Here is a 27,628-nt window from a genome sequence, read left to right as displayed (position 1 = left end):
CTTACTCTCAGGTTCTCCTGGGTCCATCCTACTCCCTTACACATCCCAGAGCAGCAGCCTCACAGCATCACCAGGCAATTAGACTTCATGGACTGTTCCTTTAGTCTCACATAGGATTAATTTATGCGTTATTCCAACAATCACCCTATATAATACAATAATATTATTTGAATAATGATAACTAAACAAGCATGTGTTCTACTAAAATGACTCATTATTGGCCTTATTTTTCCAAGATAATTGTTGTAAATTTGCAATACTTTACCTAATGTCATCGCTGAGTGAGTCACCATGGTTGAATTTATTATCATACTCAATACGGATATGGCCAGTACATAGATTAGAAACTAAAAAATAAACAAATAAGCAAAAATCATTAAAATTTTTCCAAGGTTAATCATTATTCAGTCATAGAGAAATCTAGACTTGGATCTTATTTAGATTTTTTAAAAAATTATCTTCCAGAGTCAGCTAGATGGTGCAATGGATAGAACACCAGCCCTAGATTCAGGAAGAGTTGAGTTCAAATCTGGCCTTAGACACATAACACTCACTAGCTGTGTGACCCTGGGCAAGTCACTTCACCCCAGTGCCTCAAAAAAAGAAAAAAGAAAAAGAAAAAAAATTCTCTTCCAGTCAATAGTATGACACAAAAGTATTTTTTCTCTCTGAATAGAGGCATTATGACAGAATGGATAAAAAACTGGTCATGAAGATCTGGGTTCAAGTCCTATCTCTGATAACTATTATCTGTATGACTCTGGGCAAGTCATATCCTTTAGAATGAAGCTGAGACTCCAAATGCTAGCTCCTTCCATCTCACAGCACCTTGTATTTAACCACTTTTAAATATATATGTATGTTAACTTTATATTTGTTCTGTATCTATATTTTATATATACTTGTCTCCCCTGTTGGCACATAAGCTCATCATAAGTAGAGATCATTTCATTCCCTGTACTTGTATTCCCAACAACCTAGCTAGTACAGTAGGTGCTTGACAAATACTTGTTAATAGATTTATTGATTAGTTCAAGTTATTCATCATCTCAGTGCTTTATATAATTGTCTAAGACCATAAATTACTGAGTACTAACCTATATGGAGAGAGAGATGCCTCACTTGGAAGTTCCACTATACCAATGAAATTCCAGGTTTGGTTCCTATCCCTTCCCTCTTTGAATATAATAGTTGATGTACAGAAGTTATTTACTACCTCAAAGACATATTTTCTCTGTCAGGGTGATGATGATGAAACTCCCTAGTTACTCTTGCCTACGGAGATCCACACAGAACAGTGTAGTCTTTGGGCAGCCAAACCATCAGAGTGAGGCAAGCCCTCAGTATGCATTGCAAGGGCCCCAAGCAGCTGCCAGCAGTACAAACCACAGAGAGAATGAGGAAGGTAGTTCCTGGCCAACAGCAGCTGCTGCTCTGGTCATACAGGTTCTAGAAGCAAGTTGTGGTGATTCCCAGACATAGGGAAGGCTCCAGAAATCACTGTGGCATTATATTGCATCAAATAAGGCTAAGCCTGCTTCTTATTCCAGCGCTAGGTACATCTGGGCTCCTGTGGGAACCTCCAAAAGAGTTCAGGAGTGTCAGCATAAAATTACCATCCTTGTATATACCTCTCCCAAAATGAGGTAGTGCAGAGGAACAGAAAAAACATTCGACTTGGAATTGAGGGTAATTTAGCAAATTGTAGGTGCTCAATGAATTCTTGTTCACTATTGCAGATGATAAGAGTTTCCCAAATCTAGTATCAGCAAATGAGGTAGTCAGCCCAATTTCATGGACCAACACCTCTAATCAAGGCATGTGTTGTCAAATTTGGATAATTAATGAGTTGCTTTTGTTGACCTGCTTTTTTTCCCCTCTTCTTTTTTGTTCTTTGGTACAAGGGTTAGCTATTTGGGGCGAAGGAGAGAGGAGAGAAGAATATATCTAGAAATAAAGATAATGTAAAAACAAAAGAGATAAATAAAATATATTCCTCCCTACAATTCCTCAATACCATGTCCCTTAGCTCACAATTTGTCTTTTTGCCATAATACATTCACATCTGATTTTTTCACAACCTCCAAAATTATATAATCAATGGTATTATTTCTTATGCAAAGTCAATGTGAATACAAAAACTAAGAGACAGGCCCTTTCATATTATCAACATTTTAAAGTTCCTTTTGAGTTTCTTTCTTCTTAATGGAGGGAAATTAATAGTTCTGACTAATCTCATTAGTCAAAATTATTTGCAAAACACCTTACAAATGTTATCCCATTTTAACTTCACAACAATCCTGGGAGGTAGGTGCTATTATTATCCCCATTTTATAGATGAAGAAACTGAGCCAGAGGTCAAGAGACTTGCCCAGGGTCACCTAGCTGGTGTCCGAGGTGATATTTTAACTCAAATTTTGCTGACTCCAGGCCCAGAGACATGCATCCACTGAACCACCTACCTACCTCAATTCAGAAGAAAACAGTTAAGTACACTGAATGGTATACCACATAGCTGCTGCAAAAGTAAGTTGGGGTGGGGGGAGGAATAGAAAAGTAAAGCTTTTGACTAATTACCATTTGTGGTAATTCTACTTTTTCTTCACTCAAGTTATGGATATCAGGAGCCAGGATTAAACTGAAAGATCCCTTAATGCCAGACCAGATGATAATAACTCCCCACCTCCAATTGAATTCACAACAAGAATGTAGCAATATAGGGCTTACTAGCAGAATAGTTATCATCCTGTACAAAGAAAAATATTAGTAACAAAAAATCAAGGTTTAGATCAGAGAATTTTAGGGTTGAAAGGGGCCTAATAGATAGATACCCTATTCCAACCTCCTAAATTTCAACCTCAGAAATCCCCTAATAAGAGGCCATCATGTATTTTGGCTGTAAATTTAGCTGCTACCTCTCCTTTTTTTCGTTTTAAATAATATTTTATTTTCCCCCAATTACATGTAAAAACTAATTTTAACATTTTTTTTTAACTTTTGAGTTCCAAATTCTATCCCTCCCTCCTCCCTGAGACACTAAGCAATCTGATATAGATTATACATGTGCAATCACGTGAAACATATCCATATTAGTCATTTTGTGAATGGAAGGAAGGAAGGAAGGAAAGAAGGAAGGAAGGAAGGAAGGAAGGAAGGAAGGAAGGAAGGAAGGAAGGAAGGAAGGAAGGAAGGGAGGTGGAAGGAAGGAAGGAAGGAAGGAAGGGAGGGTGGGAGGAAGGAAGGAAGGAAGGAAGGAAGGAAGGGAGGGTGGGAGGAAGGAAGGAAGGAAGGAAGGAAGGAAGGAAGGAAGGAAGGAGGGAAAGAAGGAAGGAAGGAAGGAAGGAAGGAAGGAAGGAAGGAAGGAAGGAAGGAAGGAAGGAAGGAAGGAAGGAGGGAAGGAAGGAAGGAAGGAGGGAAAGAAGGAAGGAAGGAAGGAAGGAAGGAAGGAAGGAGGAAGGAAGGAAGGAAGGAGGGAAGGAAGGAAGGAAGGAGAGGAAGGAAGGAAGGAGGAAGGAAGGAAGGAAGGAGGGAAGGAAGGAAGGAAGGAAGGAGGGAAGGAAGGAAGGAAGGAGGAAGGGAGGGTGGGAGGAAGGAAGGGAGGAAGGAAGGAAGGGTGGGAGGAAGGGAGGGTGGGAGGAAGGGAGGGTGGGAGGAAGGGAGGGTGGGAGGAAGGGAGGGTGGGAGGAAGGGAGGGTGGGAGGAAGGAAGGGAGGGTGGAAGGAAGGAAGGGAGGGAGGAAGGGAGGGTGGGAGGAAGGAAGGGAGGGTGGAAGGAAGGAAGGGAGGGAGGAAGGGAGGGAGGAAGGAAGGAAGGAAGGAAGGAAGGAAGGAAGGAAGGAAGGAAGGAAGGAAGGAAGGGAGGAAGGAAGGGAGAGTGGAAGGAAGGAAGGGAGGGTGGGAGGAAGGAAGGGAGGGTGCAAGGAAGGAAGGGAGGGTGGGAGGAAGGAAGTGAGGGTGGAAGGAAGGAAGGGAGGGAGGGTGGGAGGAAGGAAGGAAGGAGGGAGGGTGGGAGGAAGGAAGGAAGGAGGGAGGGTGGGAGGAAGGAAGGAAGAAAGGAAGGAAGGAGAAAGGATAAAAAAAGAGAGAGGGAGGAAGGGGGAAGGGAGGGAGGGAGGAAAGGAGGAAAGAAGAGAGGGAGAAAGGAAGAAAGGGAGGCAGGGAGGGAGGGAGGGAGGGAGGCAGGGAGGGAGGGAGTATTTAGACAATATCGGCTCATTCTCTGGAGGCAGATAGCATTTATCATCATGAGCCCTTTGGGAGTGTGTTGGATCACAGTTCTTCATTGAACAACATTGCTGTTACTGTGTGTAATGTTCTCCTGAGTCTGCTCATTTCATTTTGTATCAGTTCATGTAAGTCCAGTTTTTTTTTTCTAAAATCATCCTGGTTGTCATTTCTTATAGCACAATAATATTCTATTACAATCATATCCCACAACTTGCTCAGCCATTCCCCAATTGATGGGTATTTCCTCAATTTCCAATTCTTAGCCATCACAAAAAGAGCTGCTATGAATATTTTTGTACAAATAGGTTCTTTTCCCTTTTGTTTTTTAATATCTTTTGGATACAGATCTAGTAGTAGATCAAAGGGTATGCACAGTTTGATAGCTCCAAATTACTCTCCAGAATGGCTGGACCAATTTACAACTCCACAAATAATGCATTAGTGTCCCAGTTTTCCCACATCCCCTCCAATATTTATCATTTTCCTTTTTGGTCATATTAGCCAATCTGATGGCTATGGTATGAAGTGGCAGCTCAGAATTGTTTTAATTTGTATTTCGCTAATCAATAGTGATTTAGAGCATTTTTTCACGTGACTATTGATAGCTTTGATTTCTTCATCTGAAAATTGTCTGTTCGTATTCTTTAACCATTTATCGATTGGAGAATGACTTGTATTCTTATAACTTTGATTCAGTTTTCTATGCATTTGAGAAATTAGGCCTTTACTAGAGATATTTGCTATAAAAAATTTCCCCCAGTTTTCTGTTTTCCTTCTAATTTTGGTAGCACTGCTTTTGTTTGTACAAAAATGCTTTAATTTTATATAATCAAAATGATCATTTTTATAGTTCTTAATATTCTCTATATCTTGTTTGGATCTAAATTCTTCCCTTATCCATAGATATAATAGATAAACTATTCCATACTTTCACAATTTGCTTATATCACCCCTTATGTCTAAATCATGTACCCATTTTGACCTTGTCCTGATATATAGTGAGAGACGTTGGTCTATATCTAGTTTGTGCCATATAGCTTTCCAATTTTCCTAACAGTTTTTGTTGAATAATAAGTTTTTGTCCCAAAAGTTTGGATCTTTGGATTTATCAAACACTAAATTACTATGGGCATTTACCACAATGTATTATGTACCTAATCTATTCCACTGATCTACCACTCTGTTTCTTAGCCAGATTGTTTTGATAATTACTTCTCTATAATACAATTTAAGATCTGGTACATCTAGGCCACCTTCCTTCATATTTTTGCTATCCCTTTTAAAGAGAAAGCGATAGACTCATCTATTGTGTGTATGTGTGTATATATAAGCATATATCTGTATATGTTTGCGCATATGATCCAAAGAGAGATTGAGAAAGAAAATAGTGAGTAAAAATAAGATGGAAGCAAATTCAAAATAGTAATTATAACTTTGAACGTGAATGGGATGTTTATAGCAACTCTCTTTGTGTTGGTAAAGAACTGGAAATTGCAGGGATCCCCATCAGTTGGGGAATAGCTGTACAAGTTGTGGTGTATGGTTGTGATGGAATACCACTGTGCCATAAGAAATGATGAGCTCAATGATCTTAGAAAGGCATGGAAAGACTTGGATGAAATGATAAAGAACAAAGTGAACAGAACCAGCAGAACACTGTCTACGGTAATAGCAATATTGTTTTAAGAACAACTTTGAGCAATTAAGTAATTTCAACTATTAAAGATACACACACAAATTAAAAATAAAGGACATGTGAAGAAAGGTGCTATCTGCATCCAAAGAATGAATTGATAGAAGTATGTATAGAATAATTATATATATATGCATATACATACACACACACACACACACACACACACACACACACACACCCCTATTTGTGTCTAATGGTAGCCATCTCTAGGGTGGGGATGGGGAGAGAGGGAAGGAAAAAAAGGAAAAAGAAAAAAAAATAAATTTACATGATAATGTGGGAAAGCCTTAGAAGTTAAGCTTCCACAGCAGAACAAAGGAATTCTGAGAAGGACTTCCAAGGTCTTGTGGATAGTCCCTCAACCAATCAGAAAGTGTCCCAAACATTCTGCAAAACAACTAGTTCCTTGAGAAAGAGCCCTAGAGGCTAAACCAGTTGCAACCCATTGGGGTCAAGGCTTTTCTCCATGGAGCTTACTTAATAAGCTTATTGAATATTAACTGACACATCACAAGGGCGGAGATAGCTGCCATTTTTGAACATGAGATGCATGAATTGGGAGGGGTTAACATGGGAAGGAGGAGCATGGGATGGGTGGTTCGGGAAGAGTGTAACTCAGATGAGCTGGACTAATGCTAGCTCTGATGGGAGGAGCAGGATCAGACTAACAGTATAAAAGCTAGCTCTCACAAGGGATGCGCCTGAGTCTTGTAAGAACCATAATAAACGATTCTCTTTCATTCCAGACTTAGTTTCATTATTAAGAGCGAGACTCCACTCGACATTGCAACTGGGAAAGTAATAGGCTGCGGCAGGTGGGCTGGGCTACCTTCCCAACCCTGCTGAGGGAGTCCAAGGAGCTCTATTTCTAACAATAACTTTATTAATATATTTAAAAGGAGTAGCAAGTTGCACATAATAGATTTGCAGTTTCATGTGCAATTATCTTTTTTTTATTATATGATATTATGGAAATGCTTGTTTTATTACATAAATTAAAAATAAAATAAATTTAAAATAAAGTGATTTTAAAAGAAACATATAACCTAGAGAGCCTAATTTGAACAAATTTCAGTAGAATTCATTCTTACCTTGTAACATTCACTGTTACAAATAATATTATGATGAAAGTTACGTTGTGAAATTCGAAGTGCCTAATATCTTCACACCCGATCACAATGCCAATGAAAGTGAATATGAAAGATTGGCATGAAAACGACAGCATGAATAAGAACCTGTGTTGGAAGGAAGCCACATTTCAATGTGTTAATTTTCACTATTCATTTCACTTTTCTCACGGGCTCAGGAATCTGGCTTTCTCAGCCCACCACAAGCAAAAGTTGTTGTATCAAGCCTTGTTTGAAAGAACAACAACACAATTGGGTTGCAGCTCAGAGTCCAGTCCCATGATCCTCCCAACTCTCATCACCCCAGTACCAAAAACCTTTTTCCTCCCACACTCCACCCCTAGTGATAATGGGAAGTCGTTAGAGCATAACAAACAAAGGTCCCAGTTCTCTGCACTTGGCTGAAGGAGGACAAACGGCCCTCCAGCTACAATCAAGCCCACGGCAGAGACAGTGTCAGCTAATCTGGATCCAGTTCCTGAAGTTAGTTTTTTAAGTTTAAACGACTATAGTTAAAATTCAAGTTACCAAAAAGTATAAAACATAACAAAATATAATAAATACACAGCAAAAAAATCCGTAAAATAGTAATAATCTTACTTAGAAATTGTGATATCAATCCCTGGCCTAAAGCTTAAGGAATCTAAAAGGAGCCCAAGAGCAATTAGAGCAACAACGCCTGAAAGTCCCAGAAATTCAGCTAGGGAGAAAGAGAAATGAATGAAATTAAATGTGTGAAAATCCACGCACTCTATATTTTTTACTAAACATTCATTCAAAAATGGTTTCTCAGGACCCGGGTTCAAATTGTAGCTCTTTCATTTATTCACTGTATGTCCCTGGTCAAGTCACTTAACCCCTCTGAGCCTTAGTCTCTTCTTCCGTTAAATAGTATTTACTCTCCCTGCCTCCTAGAGGTGTAGTCAGAATGCAATGGTATCAAGTGCATAAACCACACATCTATGCCCACTATGGTCAGCTTGATCAATTGGCTATCCTGCCTCAAATTAGATTCTGACATAAGGGATAAGCTCTGTATGAAGTAACATAAAGTCTTCTTTCCCAGGTCTCCTAATTCCAATGACATTATGCAACACTCTCATAGTCCCTTCAGGCAAAATTCTCAGAAGTACCACTCCCTATATTAGGGATGCGCTGACACCAGCTTGAACCTGCTCCAGAGCTGATTGTTAAATTTTTAGCATAAGCATTTTACGCCGTGGAAATTAAATTTAAAAGTGTGCAAGGGAGACAACAAAGAGGAAGTTTTTTCCAAACGCCGCTTCTGAATTTTAGTCAGGTTGGTGATGCAATCAATAAGTAATGAAGTGTTCCCTATGTTCTAGGCACAGGGCTAAGTGCTTGGGATTCAAAGAAAGGCAAAAGCATGGTCCCCGCCTTCAGGGTACTCCGGAGAGAAAACAGGCAAAGAACTGTGTACACACAAGACATACGAAGTTTTTGTGGCAGGCAATTTCTGAGAGAAGGCACTAGCAGCGGCAGAAAGGGAGGCGACAGGAGGGGTTAGGATCAGAGAAGTGGGAGTGATCAGGAAAGGCCTCTTGTAGAAAGGGGGATTTAAACTGAGTCGTGAAGGGAGCCAGCAGGCGGAGGTGAAGAGGGAGATCATCCCAGGCATCGAGATCAGTCAGTCAGTCAGCTGGTCAATAAGCGTTTATTAAGTGTCTGCTGTGTGCCGGGCACTGTTCTAAATGCTGGAGAACCAAAAACAAACTCAGGAATGGAGAGCTGTGTGTGAGGTATGCGTAGGCTAATCGAGTCTGGGGAGGGAAGGGTAAAAAGACTGTAACAGTAGGAAGGATTCAGATGGTGAAGGGCTTTAAGTACCAAATAGAGGGTTTTCTTCTTGATCTTGAAGGTAACAGGTAAGCACTTGGCAGAAAAGGGGTGGGATGGAGAAGTGGCACAGTCAGGCCCGCGCTTCAGGCAAAAACACTTTGGCAAGTGTGGACAGAGACTCGAGGCAGGGAGAACAACCAGAAGACATCGCTACTGTCCAGATGAGAGGTGAAGGGAAGCTGGACAAAAGCGGTGGCTGCTGAGCAGAGAGAAGGGGATGTATACAGAGATATGTTGGGAAGGCACTTCCTGCTGTCCAATACAGCTATTAACAGAGTAACCAACCTGCCTGCCATCTTTCCCACTCTTTGGATGCTCTCCTTTTCCTGAGGATTCTTTCTCACCCTAGTATTGAATTCCTGTACATTCTTAGTGCCAAGACAGCTAGTACCCACAAGGAATCTTGGATCCTCATCATTCTGCCCAGCCACTTCCAGGCTTGGGCTTTGCACCTGTCCTCTACTACTCCAGAATCCTACCTCTCTGATGACAAGGAAAAAGATTAAGGAAAATTAATATTGGATTGTCTTATTTAATAATCAGTGTTTCTATGTGATCCATCTTCAGGCCTTCCCCAGGGGATGACTCTTGCGTTCTTGCTTTTCCTTTACCAAAATTTGGGGTAACCTGTAGGGGAGACCAAGGCAATGAAAATCTGGTTGAGCCAAGATTATTGGAGGCAGCTGTCTCTCATGGAGCAATTGGCATTCCTTGAGGGTCAGAGATGGGTGTAACACCTGAAGGCCAACCCATCTACCAATCAGAGTTGCCTTACTTTTGCTAGGGGAGGTCCCAAGGAAGCACTGTCAGGTCCATCAGAAGGAAGACGCACCTGGATTTAAGAGCCCTGTGACCCTCAGATAGGGTCTTCGGTAACTGAGAGATTAATGACCTCAATTTCTTGGTTACTGCTGGTCTAACTAATAAATTTATTAAATTGTGCTTGGAATTTCATCTCTTGGAATTTTAATCTCAACAGATTTAAATGAGACACTGTTCTTACCTTATTTAATTTATTTACCTTATTTAATTCATCTTTGAGGTTATGGGGGTGGTAAGGAATTCTGAAGCTAAGGTTTAGTGGGAGGGGGTGGACATTTATTCTTTAGATCAGGGTTTGGACTAGATAACCTCTGTGATTACTTCCAATTCTGAGATTCTATGATAGCTATCGGGAGTGGGTGTTAAGAGAGGAGGTGATAGGAAAAGTCAAAGACAAGGGAATGAAAGGGAAATCTGGGAAGTAATTGGGGTAGCAAAAGGATGATATGAGGGATTAAACAAAAGATATGATGGCATAAGTGTTATAAGAAAAAAGGGCAAAGAAAAAAAATAACAGAGCCAGAAAATGATCAGAGAGCAAAAAAATAAGTAATTCACTGCTACATATTGCACATATATGTTTTCCCTTTTCTTACCAATATAGAAAGTCAAGTATACCGTTGAGAAGCAAAGAATGACATTATTCACTGTATCACCAAATATGTCTGCCAGCATGTATTGTATGATTTTTGCACTCCAAGATCCCACTATGAGACTTCCAACAACCTCTATAATTATACCTCCTATTGTGTATAACTCTGTTTAAAAGAAAAGAAAAGAATGGCTGAATTGTAATTCTTGCATATTTCATAACAAGTGTCTATGATATCTCCATACTTAGCTATTTGTATGCTATTGTTTGACCATATTTGAAAGAGGACTGATTGAGTCAGGGGGACTTGGGATCTAGTCCTGGCTCAGTCATTAACTAACTGTAAGTGACTTAAACTTTTGGGGTCCTAGTTTTCTTAACTATAAAATCTAGGAGAGGCAACCTTAGAGGACAGCACACTGCACTTAGGAGTTAGGAAGATCCGGTTTCAAATACTGACCCACATACTTACTAGCTGGGTGACCCTGGGCAAGTCACTTAACCTCTTTGAGGATCAGTTTCCCCACTGGTAAAATTAGGGAGTTGGGCTCAATGTCTTCTAAGGTGCCTTCCAATTCTAAAATCAATTATTCATGACTAGATGACGCCCATTGTTCCCTTCCAGGTGTATCTGAAATACTAAAAATCTGTAAATTTCCATTTCCCCACAAATATGCTCCTTTTCAGCAGTCAGAACAGAGAGGCCAAGACAGACATTTAGTTAGAAGTGTCATTCCCCACCACCAAATCATAAAGAAAGGACGTGAAGAAAGGAACTGTTTGATTAAATGTCTGTTGAGTCCTCATTGTTTAATTCCAATATTTCTGGGTGTGTGGCTAATCTAATACTCTTCTCTTCCTATCTCTCTCAATCAATCACTGACAACTTTCACAGCCAACTCTTTTTTTTCTAAATGCTAACTATATTTTCATATTAGCCATGTTGCAAAAATAAATAAATAAAAAGCAAGAAACATAAAGAAAGTGAAAAAATTATGCTTCAATCTGCACTGAGTTCATCAGTTCTCTTTCTAGAGGTAGTTACCATTTTCCATCATAAGTCCTTTGGAATTGCCTTGGATCATTGTATCCATCAGAGTAGCTAAGTCTTTCACAGTTGATCATCCTTACAATATTGCTGTTATTGTGTATAGTGTTCTGGTTCTGCTCATGCATCAGTTCACCTTGCATTAGTTCATGTAAGTCTTCTCAGGTCTTTCTGAAACCATCCTGCTCATCATGTCTTATAACACAATAGTATTCCATCACAGTCATTCACAACAACTTGTTCAGCCATTCCCCAATTGATAGGCATCCCCTCAATTTCTAAATCACTGCTATCACAAAAAGCTACTATAAGTATTTTTGCAAGCATAAGTCCTTTTCCCTTTTCTTTTATCTCTTTGGGATATAGACCTAGCAGTGGTATTGCTGGGCCAAAGGGTACGCAGTCAAAGGGCATGCACTGTTTTACAGCCCTTTAGGCATAGTTCCAAATTGTTTTCCAGAATGGTTGGACTAGTTCACAATTCCACCAACAGTGTATTAATGCCTCAATGTTTCCACATCTCCTCCAGCTTTTATCATTTTGAGGTAGTACCTCAGAGTTGTTTTAATTTGCATTTCTCTAATTAATAATGATTCAGAGCATTTTTTATCTGACTATTGATAGTTTTGATTTTTTTCTTATGAAAACTGCATGTTCATATCCTTTGACCACTTATCAAGAGGAAAATGGCTTTTATTTTTATAGATCTGTCTCAGTTCCCTATATATTTGAGAAATGAGGCCTTTATCACAGAAACTTACTATAAATTTTTTCCACTTTACTTCTAATTTTGGCCACATTAATTTTGTTGTGCAAAACCTTTTTAATTTTGTGTAATCAAAATTATCCATTTTACTTCCCATGATTCTATCTCTTGTTTAGTCATAAATTCTTCCCTTATCCATGAATATTTTATGATTGAAATAAAAGTAAACTGAGGCACAAAGAGGATGTTTAGTTTATTGATAAGGCCAGCAATTACCAATAAAAGGGGTCTTCAGCTCCTCAGCAAGCAAAAGACCCCAAATAAGGGCAGATAGATCATTTTTACAGACAAAAGGCAACATCATAGATGAGGAAAACAACATGATTGGTTACATAGTCTGAAGCATCACAGGCATGAGGAACAATGTGATCAGCTGGAAATTAGGAATGAAGGGCTAATAACCCCTCCTTCATTTTGTTGCTATAGAAAACTCATTTCATGGTGTCTACCTGCATGGCTAGTTAGTGTCACAGCAATAACAGACCAGGCTTTCTTGAAAGACAGACAGTGTTGCAAAGATAACAAACCAGACTCCCTGGCATCCACCTGCACCCTTCAAGGACAGCAGATTTCTTTGATACAAAAACAGAACAGTGATTATCAGGAAAACTGAATTTCTAAACTTAAATAACTCAGAAAGGAAAGTGAATTTTTTAACTTAACTCATAGACAAAGCATGGACAGCATGAAAAATAGAATCAGTTACAAAAATGGAGACTATCAATTTGATTGTCTCAGATTTGACAGATAAATTTTTCTGTGCTCCTCTAATTTATATATGATATCACCTTTTATATAAAGATCATTTATCCATTTTGACCTTATTGTGATATATGGTGTGAGATGTGGATCTATGCCTATTTTCTGTCAAACTGCTTTCCAGTTTTCCCAGCAATTTTGTCAAATGGTGAGCTCTTGCCCCCAAAGCTTGGATCTTTGGGTTTATCAAACATTTGATTGCTATGGTCATTTATTATTGTGTATTGTGTACCTAATCTATTCCACTGATCCACAACTCTTAATTCTCAGTCAGTACCAGATTGTTTTCATGATGATGGCTTTGTAATATAGTTTGAAATCTAGTACTCCTAGGCTGCCTTCTTTGACATTTTTTCATTGATTTTCTTGATATTCTTGGCCTTTTGTCATTCTAGATGAATTTTCTCACATTTTTTCTAGCTTTATAAAATAATTACTTGGTAGTTTAATTGGTATTGCATTTAATAAGTAAATTAAAGTAGAATTGTCACTTCTATTATACTGCGTCACACAGTGAACTCTTAAAAACACAACCTAGTTTCAGGATAGAAAAGAGCTTGGTGCTGGTAAGGCAAATTTTTAATTTGCCAAAAATAAAACATGCTGGTAAGGGGTTTGGACTAGATGGCCTCCACAGTGCCTTCCAGTGCTATGAACATAAAGCAAATTTCTATCCCTACCTCTCTTAGATACAAAACTTAATAAACTGCCCATTAAACCTGGAAACTCCAGAGTAAGGTTGACAAAAGTGATCTGTATGTATCTTTCCCCTTACTTCTCTTATCTCATCTCTAACATGCCTAGAGACTAATGTAGACTTACCTCCAGGATCCCTTGAGCATTAGTTCCAAGAATCTGGCAAGTTCCACTTCTTAAGTTCCAACTGGCACATTTCAGGTCTCGATCAGACCCCTTGATTTGCCTTCATCTCAAGAATCAATCACTCTGACCTCAACTTTTAAGCTATACCCATTAATCAATGACAGCTTAGATTCATCTGAGTATTTCTGTATTATCTAGGGCACTTTGCATGTACCATGGCCTGGTCCAGTGTCTAATTCTATCAATGAATGATTCCTGGATGATCATTCCTGACCTGCCGTTTTGTTAACCTTAACCTTCGTTACTTCAACATTCATGTGGAAAAGGGAATGCTGCCCAAGGTGGATTGGGAGGAAAATAATATAGAGTCAGCAGCTAAGGTCCTGTAATGAATGTGGGAGGTACAGAGGGGAGGCACCTACCCTCTCTGTGGCCAGAAAAACACAAAGCTAATCTTTTGGATGTGAAGGTGCTACAGTGTATAGAATGCTAGATGTGAAATTAGGACAAACTGAATTCAAATACTGCTTCAGACCCTCACTAGTTGTGGGAACCTGAGCAAGACAATTATCCATTCTCACCCTCATTTTCCTCATCTGTAAAATGAAGGAGTTTGGACTAGATGGCCTCCACAGTGCCTTCCAGTGCTAAATCTATGATTTAACCTAGGATGTCATGTTTAATTTGCCAAAAATAAAACATGAGAAGAATCAGTGAAATCAAGGCACCCTGAATTGCATTTAGTTCTAGAATATGTGAACATGATCAAAAGCAAAAGTTCCTACCTTTGAACACTGAAGTCCATTTTCCAAAATCTCTAACAGAACCAAAAATTAGAATACTGACACCACAGCTGATCAATGATTCTCCTCTAATAATATCAAGTAATATCTTGGAAACACCTCAAAAAAAAAAGCCATGATAAAATGTATGAATGACAAGTGAATGCGGCATATGGCAAGAGTGGTTATATGCAAGTGAACAGATATTCAAATAGAAAAATATGTTAAAGAAATAAAGAAAAAATAAAACAGGACTTAGAATTTTCAATAGGCTAAAATCAACAAAATGATTGTTATTTTATAGTACTTTTAGGTATGCAAAGGGTTTTAAAAACATCATCTCATTTGAGCCTCAATGCAGTTGAAAAAGCATTTATGAAATACCTACTGTGTATCAGGTACTAGGGATAAAAAGACAGAAAACAAAACTGTCCCTCCTTCCAAGAAGCTCATATTCTTCTGTCTCACAACAAGGGGGAAGGGAACCAGCATTATTAACTAATTACTATAACTAAGGGCAGCAAGGTGGCACAATGGATTGAGCCCTGGGCTTGGAATCAGGAAGACTCATCTTTCCTGAGTTCAAATCCAGCCTGGCACTTCCTAGCAAGTCATTTAGCCTTGTTTGCCTCAGTTTTTTAATCTGTCAAATGAGTCAGAGAAGGAAATGGCAAACCATTCCAATATCTTTGCCAAGAAAACCCTAAAATGGGGTCATGAAGAATCAGAAATGACTGAACAACAAAGGAGATACAATAGGTAGAGCGCCAGTCCTGGAGTCAGGAAGATGTGAGTTCAAATTCAGCCTCAGACACTAGTTGTGTGCCTCTGGGTGAGTCATTTTTGCCTCAGTTTCCTTATTTGTAAAATGGGGAGTATCAAAGCACCTACCTCTCAGAGTTGTTGTGAGGATAAAATGAGATAATAATTGTAGAAATAATTTAGCACAGTGCCTGCCACATAGTGAGTGCTATATAAATGCTAGTTATTGTTATTATTAAATATAAAATTATTTTTTAGGTAATTCAGGGAATTTTCAAGTGACTTGCTCAAGAGATCAAGATAATAACAATATTAAATACAACATACCTATCGTTTTCAAGGGATTCACGGATTGAAGAGGATCTGTGATGCCAATAGTAATACTAAAGAGTATGCAAGATTGAATATCCCATTTGTCCTTATTGAATTGCATAACAATGTATCCAATGAAAATGAAAGCTGCAGCAAAGCTTGTAATTCCAGTGATTAAGATCTGTGAAACCAAGTTATAGCATACAATTAGACTTATTTATTTTCAATGATCAAACCTTAATTACCTATTTATATAATCACTGACCTTGTAGATGCTTTTCAAAATTGCATTCTTGTCCAATTGTCTGCCTTGAGGACAGACAACACATATATGTTTTCAAATTAAATTATACCTTATTTCTAAGACCTCAAGAGACTTTTAAAAAATTTACAGCTTTGTTGGTATAGTTTAACAATCCCGAGGGTCAAAAAGACCTTAAAATTCCACCTCAATTCCGAATGCCCCGGGTTAAATCAATTTCCTCTCAAATTCGGTGCTAAAGGTTGAGAAAAAGTCCTTGTTCTACCCAGTTTTTGTTGCTGTTGCTGTTCATTTTCAGTCGGGTCTAACTCTTTGCCGCCACATTTGGGGTTTTCTTGGCAGAGATGCTGGAGTGGTTCGCCATTTCCTTCTCCAGCTCATCTGACAGATGAGGAAACTGAGGCAAACAGGGTTAAGTGACTTGCTCAGGGTCACACGGCCACTAAGTGTCTGAGGCCAGATTTGAACTTAGGAAGTTGTCTTCCTGACTCCAGGCCTGGCACTCTATCTACTGTGTCACCTAGGTACTCTTCTCCTTACTCTTCATTAATTGCAAAGTGAACAGATTTTCAACAGAGAGAGGGCTTATTAGCAATGACATAAATACACGAAACTCCTCTGAAGCACTGGACCTGATGAATAATATTTATCTATACATGCCAAATTTTAGGCATCATAGCCAAAGCTAAGCTATATGTTGCAAATGGAGAAAGTTGAAAACATTTGCTAGAGAGTTATACTGATATAACAGTCAAATAAATTGCGGGTTTGCCAGTCAAGGTATAATCAATGAGGCTCATTGGGTGGAAATAGGTATGAGATGTTAAGATGAGAAACTCTATTGCCTTTGCTTTCATTTTTACTGCCATAGATTTTCTGCCACATACTATACACATTATGATTCAATGTTTATCTCTATTTCTTGGCATGAAAAACCAGCCTCTCCACTCCCATACTATGTAAGTTACCACTGTTCCTTCTGCAGAGTGACTACTGTAGCAGGTAGAGAAAGGCAAATGGTAGAAGTGGGCCACGCGGGTGGGTGTATGGCTGAAAGCAGACCATCGAGAAGCAGGCAAATGGTCTGCTGCCAATCACCCTTCACTTTTGGCTCTATCCCCAGTTAGGCTCTTCTGAAATGAGACAAAGAACTCAAAATCTTGACCTTAACCAGTACAGGTCATACGTTCATCCAATCAATTGCTGTTTTTTGTTGTAGTTTTTTAATTCTATCTAACAGCTCTTTTCCCTGATTATGCCCACCTAATTTTCTATTGTTACATTTCTATGTTTTCAGCACAGAAGTATATAATCACGTAGAAAGACCCAAATACTCCCAGAGAATGATAACTGAGCCATTTATTGAGGGAATCCAGCTTTTTCAAAAATCCAGGTGGTTTTTTGTTTGTTTCTTTTCCCATAAGAATCTAGTGTTTTCATGACTTTACAATTCATCTGAATGCTGGCCAAAAGGAACATAGTATACTCTCCCTTTACTTCCGTGGGTCTCCTCATTTCAAAACATCATCTCCTACTCCTCTCCACCTCTCTAAAATCTATGTAGTCTCTCAGCCCCAAACTCAAGCCCCATTGCCTATCCAGCCCATTTCAGACCAAGGTGATCTCATCCTCTTTTAAACTCCTCTCCCCACTCATGTGGAAGCGCCACCTTGTGGTATCTCCTACATTAAGTTCTGTACTGCTATTTAATTCTTCATATGTCCTATGTTTTATCTCATCAACTAAATTGTAAGCTCAGCAGAAATTATATTTACTATTTACTTATACCTCTCACAGTACTGTATAAATATTTAACAAATATTAAATATTAATTGAGTAATCTAGGCAGTAGACAAAAATTACCTTTTCTCTAGCATTTCATACTTTCAAAATGCTATAATTGAACCTCGTTGTCTCTATATAGCCACTAGGCAATCTGCAGAAGTGCAAGGTATATTGCATTGAAATGAGACAAATTATTTCCTTGACTTTCTGTTGAAGCCAAATGAAGCTGAACAAAAGATTAATGAAGCAAAAGGCCTGCTCAGTCTTCACGACAATTCTTAACATCGTTGCCTCCATGTGGAAGAATTCTAACCACAAAACCCAATTCTCAAAGACAAAAGTTTACTGGAAACTACATTGGGCCATAACTGGATATAGTAGGTATGTAATAAAAATATTCATTAAACTGAAATATCTTTAGAGGTCTGGGTTTGTTGGTTTATTTTTACTGGATCTGTGATTCCATCAGTGCACAGAGCTCCATAGCAAATGTTTTCAACTTTCGATGAAGCTTCCTCTACACCACAGAAGATGTGCTCAGCAACATAACCTTAGGGAATTGCTGAGTCACTGAGAGCTTAGGTGATCTGCCCAGGATCACACAGCCAATAATGTGACAGAGGAGAAAATCAGGTCTTCCTGACTTTAAGGCTGGCTCTCTAACCATTCCTCCATACACCCTCTCTGCTCCAAAGACAATTAGTCTAATTAGAAAAACATGAATCGACAAATGGCTTCCTCCAAAAAAGTTCAAAAAAGCTATTCAGGAAATAATTATCCAGTTGGTGGCTTTTTGTTGTTTTTGTTTTGGAAGCAATTGGGGTTAAGTGACTTGCCCAGGGTCACACAACTAGTAAGTGTCTGAGGCCAGATTGGACCTCAGGTCCTCCTGACTCCAGGGCTGATGCTCTATTACTGTGCCACTTAGCTGCCCCTAGTTGATGGCTCATTAAATAAAATCTCTTCCCTTTCTTTCCCCCATCCATTGCCCAGACTTGGGTTATTTGGTTACTCATTAGCATTTTCACAAGAGAAAGGGATGGAAATGGGAAAAGGAATGAGGGCCAAATCAGTCCATCTGTCAATGCATTAAGAGTTATGGCCACGGTGTGCCCGCATCAAAGAAGGAGCTGTGTTCTGAGTGAAGCAGAATTGCAGTAGCTTAAAAGAAACGAGATGCACAAACTTAGAAACATCTCCACTCCACATGTTCACATGGACTATTTGTGCCTGAGCTGTGGTAGAGCATTCCAAGCTCATATTAGTGCGATCAGCCACAATCAGACACACTGTATTTTGACTCTAACATGGTGATGTCATTTTAGTCTTCTTCGAGAACAAAGGACAACAACTATGAACAAAAAGGAGACAGAAGTAAATGTAGTTTGTAGAACACATGTCTTTGAGCTCCCTATATCATCCATGTCCTCCATTAATACATATAATCAAGGGGTGATGAGTTTATTTGAAAATAGTTCTTACCTGCCAAAATATGTTCTTGAGTATATAAAAATCCATTTCTAAAGCAGCCATAAAGGTCATTAATGGTAAAAAAGTATTTAAAAATACGTAATTACTTGTTTTTAGAAGAGGGTAGAGAAGTTGTTGTATCTGATGAAACAAAAGAGGAGGGGGAAAAGTTTATGTGCTGCTACTTGGAAGGGTTAGAATACAACTTGATACACTTTAGCCAATATAGATTTTAGTGTTTTTTAATTTGGATACCCAAAGCACAGGGGGATCTCAAGGTAGCAGGGACTCCTCCAATTGCACAGATCCCAGGTAGGCTATGGCTTAGTAGATCAGACCTAAAGGTTGTCTGAGGCGCACCAATATGAAGAAACTTTCCAAGATTCATACAAGTAGAAAGCTCCAGAGACAGATTGGGGTTTAGTTTTTCCTGACTGCCTAAGTCCAACAATCTATCTGCCCTTGTCTGAACAAAGAAGCAAGAGCCGAACAACTCATATATCCTCGTAGACTTAGGCTTAAAGAAATAGGCATCAGACAGATGTCTTGGGACAGAATTTAGCCCCCTGCCTTGTAGGCTGGATTGGGAAGTTCAGCTATAATGTAGTGATTTCTTCCATTTGAGAATATGAGAATATAAGAAGGCTGAGAACGAGTCTGCTTTCTCCTCTTTGCTCGAAGAGCGTGATGATGGTGATGATGACGATGATTGATAGTTTATAGTGGTATAGCACTCATAATTACAAGGGCTCTGCATGTTATTTCATCTTCATCTGCTCTTATAGTATATGAAACCATCTTTTCACATGAATGTTTACTTGATAATTTCCATTTAGTATAGGTCTGGGTCGCATATAACAACACTGTTGAAAATTAGAGAGCTGGTAATCTACCTATTTGGGCACAGAGAAAAAACAAATCCCTTACTCCAGCATTTAGTGTAGTGCCTGGGACATACTAGGAGCCTAATAATTGCTTATTGACTGATTGATTCAATCAAACCATAAAGTATTTATTAAGCACAATAATTAGATTATAAGCTCCTCGATGGCAGGGACTGTCTTTTGCCTTTTTTGTATTACCACAAGAACTTTTGAGAGGACATGGACAAGAATAGCACAGGAGGGGTAGGCATGAATGGTCTTTGTGGAAGGAATATCTGTCCCAGTGAGATCATAAATCCATTGGATTCCTGGAATATTTTTTGGAGGGTGAGGCAATTGAGGTTAAGTGACTTGCCCGAGGTCACACAGGTAGTGTCAAGTGTCTGAGGCTGCATTTGAACTCTGGTCCTCCTGACTCCAGGGACAATGCTCTATCCACCGTGCCACTTAGCTGCTCCTGGAGTATTCTTTCAGGGATGTTATGCGCTGTGAATCATAATACCATAATTTCCAAAGGATTAGGTTTGCAAGTTACCAGGAAAGCAATGGAGAGATATATATATTGGAAATAAATAGGCTGCCATATATTTCACACACACACACACACACACACACACACACATTTGTACAGAAACAGTAGCATTAAAGATATTAAAGAGATGTATGACCAGAAAGGGAAGGGGACCAGTCATGGTGAGAGCAAGAAATAACAGATGCACAAATCATGTGCTTCACTTCATGATCAAATAAGGTCAGACAAGTTCTTAACAACTTTTCTTAGGTGAGGTACATCACTGCCTGGGAGCACATGTGAGACTGTTCTGTCTTAAGCAGCGATTCAGAGATCCTGATCCCATTCTCAGCCACTTCTGCTGCTTTTTTTTTTTTTGACATTTATCAAAAACTGATTCAACAGTAGCACAGAAAAGATTCAGAGAGTGACAACCTCCACCCCAGAAAAGAAGTAAAAGAACACCAACAAAGCTTTTAAAAGAACACACATAGAGAACAGAAGGTAGTTATCCGCAAAACACAGACAAGCGACATAACCTGAAGTATTTTCCCACATTGATTCTGTGTGTAAGCTTTCTCCCCAGTATGGATTATTTTATGGATATCAAAGTTTCCCTACAGGATTTCCCTAGGTTCATCACATTTATCGGCTTTATTGCTCAGTATGAATTCTCTCATGTTGAATGAGCTGCTCAAAGTCTTTTCTACTTTAATCACTTTTCTATGGTTGCCTTCCAGGATGAATCCTTTGATGTCACTTAATATATGAGCTGTACTTGAAGCCTTTCGCACATTCATTACAGTCAGGAAGAGTTAGCTTATGTGTTTGAAGGAGTGCAGTCATGGTGAAGGCTTTCCCACACTTACTATATTCATAAGATTTCCTTCTAGTACAAATTTCCTGATGTTTAGTCATCCTTTTTTTTAAAATTTGTCTTAGACAAATACTACAACTTAAATATATAATAAGAAAAGGAAAAGAAATATTATAAACATATATATAAAACAAGAAAAAAACAAAAAAAGTCATGTGCACAGCAGAACACAGGAAAGGATTCAAAATACATAGCAATAACTTTTCATTTCAAGAAAGCTTATATATTAAATACTGTGCATTATGTTGAACACTGTCCATCTTTTCTTTGCTTCCTTGTAGGTTTTCTTTTGTTCTCTGCTGTACACTTTTTATTTTGCTCTTTTTTCCCCTCCCTTCCCCTTATCCACTACCCCAAGGCTACAACTGAGCATTAGATATATTTATATATAGGTATTGATATATACATACACTTTACACATATATGCACATATATACATAAACATATACTTTCCCTAAGAGATTATAGTCCTAATCTTTGTGTTTATGTTTGTGCATATCTCTTTTTTCTGCTACCTTACCCTCCTATTACTTAACCTACTCCCACTCCAGCAGTCCCTCCCTTATCCTCCCATTCCCTTAGATCTAAACCCCCTTCTATATTCCCCTTTAACCCATTCCCACACCCTCACCACTAAAAATCCCTCCTTCATCCTCTTCCCCCTCCCTATCCCCTTGGAGTTTTATTTCTTTCTAAATTTAGGAGATTTTTACATTCTTCTAAATGTATACGTATTTTCCCCTCTTAAACCCATTCCCAATAGAGTAGGCTTCCAGAACTAACAGCTGCCCTCTCACATCTAATTCCTGTGTATTGGTTCTTCCTCTTGCATCTTATTTGTAAAAGACAATTATTCTTTTAGCTGCACTTGAATGGTTTTACTTTTTGAAGTCCTGTCATACTCAGGTCTACCCCGATCTTCCTTACAAGTTACCTAATGACTAGTAACAAAGTTTTTCAATGAGTTCCTTTTGGGCAGGTGACCATATGACATTGCTCTTTGGGGGTAGAAGAGGGTTTCTTTGCTTCATTATCCTCCTCTAAAGATCTTCTCTAGTCCCCCATCTTCTCTATTCTCATAGTAGCTCTCTGTGGTTGGATTCTTTCTCCTTTGCCTGTGCATTTTTTTGGTAATAGTTTATGTTAATAACCACCTCTAGTCCTGAGGTATGGGGGATGCTGCCTCTGGCCTCTAATACTCTTCAGTTCTCTCTTCTGACCTTGAACTCAAACCAAGAGCTCTAGCCTCCTGTCAGTGCCCACAGCCACTGCTTTGGCACCTTCCTGGGCATGTGCTGGTTCCTTCTGGCCCCCACTAAGTCTCCACAGCACAGGTGGATCTGGTGTTCCCCTTCCAAAGCAGCTAACCTCAGGGCTTGCTGCTTGTTGTTTAAGCGCCCCCTAGCCTGGAGGTGTTGGCTCTTCACAGAGAGGAAATCTCTAATGGGATTTTTCTTCATATCTTCTCCAATTGTCACAAGAAGACCCCTCTTCTGCTCCTGCTCTTATTTGTTTTCACAGATCTAAGTTCGTCCAGAGGTGCTATTTTATCTCTTTTGTCGAGGAAAACCTTGAGAGCTTGAAATTTTCAGACCGACTCCACCATCTTCCCAGAATCCTCTCCGATAGTCATTCTTCTGAAAGTTTTCTCATATTCATTCCATTCAAAGGGTTTCTCATCTTTATGAATGTATTGCATGAAATTATGTATTTCAAGGAATTCCTTTTGGCTAGAGATTCTCCTGCATTCTCCCTATATATATAGGGTTTCCAGGATTAATTTTCCAATGTCACCTAAGGGATGACCTCTGCCTGAAGACTTTCCCACATTTCTCATTTATTATATTTATGGGTTTTCTCTCCAGCATGAGCTGTTTGATGTTCAGGTAGCTATTGCTCACTGCTGAAAGATTTCCCACATTCGTTACATTTATTGAGAGGATGTCTTTCCAATATGATTATTTTGTTGTACAGCAAGGTACAATGATGCTAAGGGCTTTACCATATTTACACTCAGAGTATATTCTTTGAGCACATACTCTATGGTAATGAGTGTTAAGTAAAGGGCTTCTTATAATTATTGTATTTACAAAGTTTATTTCCCAAGGCAATCATATTATATTTAATTAGTTTGAAATTTGTTTAAAATTTTTCCAAGTGTATCACATTTGTAGAAACAATTGCTTGTAGGAATTCCCTGTTGTAGAATGAATATTGATTCCAGACTAATGTTTCTTCCAAAAGTATTACATTCATGAATATTTAATTTATTAATAATTGCTCTATGAATTACTGTTAATTTTCTGTGCAGTCTTCCCTTGCTGCTCTTCTGTCTCTTTGACTTGAGAATACAACCTGAAGCTTCTCCCAGTTTAGAATTCTAGGGACAGTCCTTTGTGATTTTCTCCTTAGATGATATTCCCTTAGAGATACCCAGCTTTGGGGTTGAAACCTTGGTTTCACAACTGGTCTGAAAAATGGAATCTGGGTACATGATTCTTGGGGCTTCTCCTGTTAGAAGACCTGGTGCTTCTCTTGTCTCCAAATGGGAGATAGGAACTGGTTTGGAAACTGGAGGGCCTAGGGACACAACATTCTCATAATTCTCCAGCACCACATCCCTAAGCAGGTCCTTCTGAGGAGGTTCCAACAGCCCCCATTCCTCCTGGGGGAAGTCCACAGCCACATCTTGAAAGGTCAGCATTTCTCAGATCCAACTGTCAGGGGCCCAAAAGTCATTCTCTCCTTTTCCTCCTCCTCAATTCTCCTTACATGGACAAGTCCAGAGTCTTGAGATGCCAGAACTGCTGTTGTTGGCCATGCCTGACTTAGGCTAACTGGTGGCTTAGGTTTAGCATTGGAATGAAAGAAGACATTTGCAGACCACCCACCTGACTTCCTCTAGAAGGCAGGCCCTCAGATCTCCAGCTGCCCCAGGGAGCGATCTCCAGGCTCAGACCCCAATGGGGTCCCCTCACAGGACCAATAAGCTAGAGCTAGAAGGGGCCTCAGAGATCATCTAGTCCAAATTAGCTCAAGAATCTCAGACCCAGAGAGGTTGAGTGACTTGTCTGGAGTCACATAGCTGGCAAGCAGCAGCTGGGTAGAATTTAAACTCAGGTCCTTGGCTTCAATATCTGTGTTTTTTCTGCCCTAAGCAACACTTCCTCAGCCCCCTGGATCCTCGGATGCCTCTGCAGATGACCAAAGGGGTAAGCACACTTATCCACACCCACATTTATTCACACTCACCCAAACACACACCTACACTCACCCACACTCACTCAGCTCCTCCTACACTGACACAAAGGCCCAATTTAGCAAGAATGGCAGCCCATCCCCAACTGGCCCAGAAGCTTGACAATAAGAGAGAGCAGGCACCAGTCCTTTATTATAATGACATTAAAGTAAATATGAAACAATCCCAGGCCACTGTTCTATTTATCAATAGGCAACACTAGAGTCCTGCAATGGGGACAGTCTGCAGGGAAAGGGACCCACGGAGATATATACTAGCAGTATAATTACTATTGGGTTGATGATCTATAAGAAGGAGGAGCGGCTGGGTTCTGGTCCAGCCTCAGCCAGTAATATTTTGTATGACCTTGGGCAAGCGATAACATTTCTCGTCCTGAGTTTTCTTATATGTAAAATAGGAAGACTGGATAAAAGCTGGCTCTGAAATTCTTTAATTCTAGGCAGGGTCTCTCCACTTTTATGGCACAACACGTTCTGGAAATAGTGATACTTACTAGGGAAGACAGTGTTGGTGGCTGCTGGCTCAGTGTAACACTATTGAAAACAGTGGGGAAGACAAAATGATGTGCTTCAACTGCCCACAAAAAGGAGATCATTCAAGTTTGGCAAGCAGACACCAAGTACCAGTGGGGACAAGAAGGCACCAGTTATGTTGAAGGCGAGGATTCCATAGTGGTTTCCCACACAAGTTGGAGGGAACTAGTTTTATGCAAGAGTGGACCTATCTGAAGAGGACTTTGATTGATTGCTTCTACCACTTATGGCTCAGGAATGTTTTCTCGCTAAACCATATTGTGGTCTACAAAACTGCCAGGGGTCCCAGGGTCTACCAACACCTGAACCCAGAGTGTGTAATTGTTTCCAGAAGGGAAGGAAGGTGGAATCCAGAACCTGTGGTATATAGAGCTAATTTAGGAGGCTGGGGGATTCAAGGGAAGCTTCATCACTGTGGGATCCTGGTGTTGTCCCTGTTCTTCCTAAACTGACCACAGTACCAACAGAGGCCCTCAGATAAGAGGCAGAAGCACCTCAGCAGGAGGAACAAGCAATCATAAGTGGACCCCCCCACACACACCCACATGGATTCTCCAGCGTCTATAGAGGGGAGGCTGACTTGCCATTTGTACTCCAGGTATGGGGGTTGCCTCCTTCTCGATTGAAACCAAAGATTAATCTCAATTCTTATCCATTAATATTTGAGGGCGGATAGTTTGGTAGCAGTATTTACCCCGGCTAGCTCATATTTAATCAGGATGTCCCCTCTAAAAACTGGTCAACAGATACAGCTTTGTTTCACTGAATTTCTTCCATTGACCCTATGCACTAATCCTTTGACCAAAGAAGTCAATCTTGCTGACCAAAGCAACAAGATTGTTGTTGGCCATAAAGTCTTCTCATAGAGGCACCTGGGAGATACAACACCAGGTAGGCAAGAAAACTGCCAACCACAAATTCCTCTTGAGGGGATTTTGGGGAAATTATTTTCCAGGCACAAAGGAAATAGTGTAGCAGTCAACCAAAAAAGTCTTTTTGAGGGGACTTCTAGAAGCAGCAGGCCAAAAGGAAAAAGGGTTTTGTCAAAGAAGCAGAAGCCAGAACAAGGCTATATAGGAATATTGCCATGCCACCAGAAAGATCAAATAATTAGGGGAATAGAATAATCAGGGGCTGTAAACACTGCTATGTGCCAGGTATGTGGGTTAGTACTGAGGATATAAATGTAAGATTAAATGCTATGGAGAATGATGATACGTACATATATAAGTATATGCCTCCCTCCCCCCACAACAAAAATAATAATAATACAAGGTAATTTGGGAAAGGGGAAGGCACTGGGAGGCAAGAATATTAGGAAAGGTTTCATGTAGAAAGTAGACTGAGCTGAGCCTTGAAAGAAACTAGCGCTCCAAGAAACAGAGGAGAAGGAAAATCATGTGGGGAGCTGCAGGATAGGACACATGGGCTCTGCATTTGAAGCTTTGCACTTCTCTCATGCGGTATGATTCTGTTTTTATGGACCAAGTGGCCTTGCCTTCCTTTGGGTGCTGTGCACAATACTAAAGAAGGGGAACCAGCTGACAAAAAACCTTCGTGTATAAGGTTTGGCAGTCAAGAAGTGTAGGAAAATAGGCAGGACAAGAGTCAAAGAAGTTTAAAAAAAGAGATGTCTGCACACATTTGTACACAAAGGAAAATGGGCCAGCATAGGAAGAGAAATGATAGCTAGATAGTGGAGAAGCCAAGGACTCCAAAATGGAATCAAATTGCCTAAATTCCAAGGCTTAAGCCTTTCTAATCCATATTTCTCCTTTATTTACAAAATGGTTTCTCACTTTTGAAAATGTTTTAAATACTGGATATAATTTTTCAAGTGAATTTTCACATAAACACTGTTTCAGACATTCAAGAAAGAAGAGAACCTGTTTTTGCTTTCTTTTTTTAATCCCATTTTAACTTATTTTATTTATCCCATTTAACTTATTTTCATCCCATTCTTTAACTTATTTCTATGATACCTGATTAAATTCACGGCCCAAGAGTCCTATGCAAAATCCCAAAAGAGAAAGAACTGTCAGGATAGCTGGTTCATAGTTCTTTAATATAACCCTCAACATTCCTAAAGAAAACACACAAAACATACACATTACAAAGAAGCAACCCAATTCAAAATAATTAACCAAAATTGTACTGTCTCTCGCCAGTCCTCTCATTTGAAACCTTCCTCATTTGGTGTAGATAAATAACACATATTACTGGACTGTATCTTAGAAGGGCAAGACTGATGCTCTTTTCTTTACCCACTACCGTTCAGTCATTTTTCAGTCGTGATTCTATTGGGAGTTTTCTTGGCAAAGATACTGGAGTGGTTTGCTGTTTCCTGCTCCAGCTCACTTTACAGATGAGGAAACTGAGGCAAACAGGATTAAGTGATTTACTCAGGATCACATAGCTAGTAAGTGTCTGAGGCCATATTTAAACTCAGGTCTTCTTGAATCGAGGCCTGGTG

At 39.5% G+C, this 27,628-nt stretch overlaps 1 protein-coding gene across 1 annotated transcript in view; it reads right to left on the bottom strand.

The window, feature by feature from the left end:
• The window catches only part of SLC9C2 (solute carrier family 9 member C2 (putative)), a 113,205-nt gene that overhangs the window by 83,154 nt on the left and 2,423 nt on the right, over window positions 1-27,628 (bottom strand). The window contains exons 2-10 of the mRNA XM_078155789.1: window positions 27,138-27,238; window positions 19,104-19,232; window positions 15,590-15,755; window positions 14,504-14,620; window positions 10,328-10,489; window positions 7,650-7,749; window positions 7,014-7,157; window positions 2,578-2,746; window positions 266-347 (exon numbers count right to left, since the gene is read on the bottom strand). Of these exons, the coding sequence (XP_078011915.1) occupies window positions 266-347; window positions 2,578-2,746; window positions 7,014-7,157; window positions 7,650-7,749; window positions 10,328-10,489; window positions 14,504-14,620; window positions 15,590-15,755; window positions 19,104-19,232; window positions 27,138-27,238 (1,170 nt within the window). The remainder of the gene's footprint in view (window positions 1-265; window positions 348-2,577; window positions 2,747-7,013; window positions 7,158-7,649; window positions 7,750-10,327; window positions 10,490-14,503; window positions 14,621-15,589; window positions 15,756-19,103; window positions 19,233-27,137; window positions 27,239-27,628) is intronic.

The sequence above is a fragment of the Phascolarctos cinereus genome, unplaced genomic scaffold, assembly GCF_003287225.1.
Source record: "Phascolarctos cinereus isolate Bilbo 61053 unplaced genomic scaffold, phaCin_HiC Scaffold_5;HRSCAF=322, whole genome shotgun sequence".
Classification (NCBI taxonomy): Eukaryota; Metazoa; Chordata; class Mammalia; order Diprotodontia; family Phascolarctidae; genus Phascolarctos; species Phascolarctos cinereus.
Note: the sequence above shows the minus strand (reverse complement) of the source record. Positions and strands in the feature narration are given on the sequence as shown.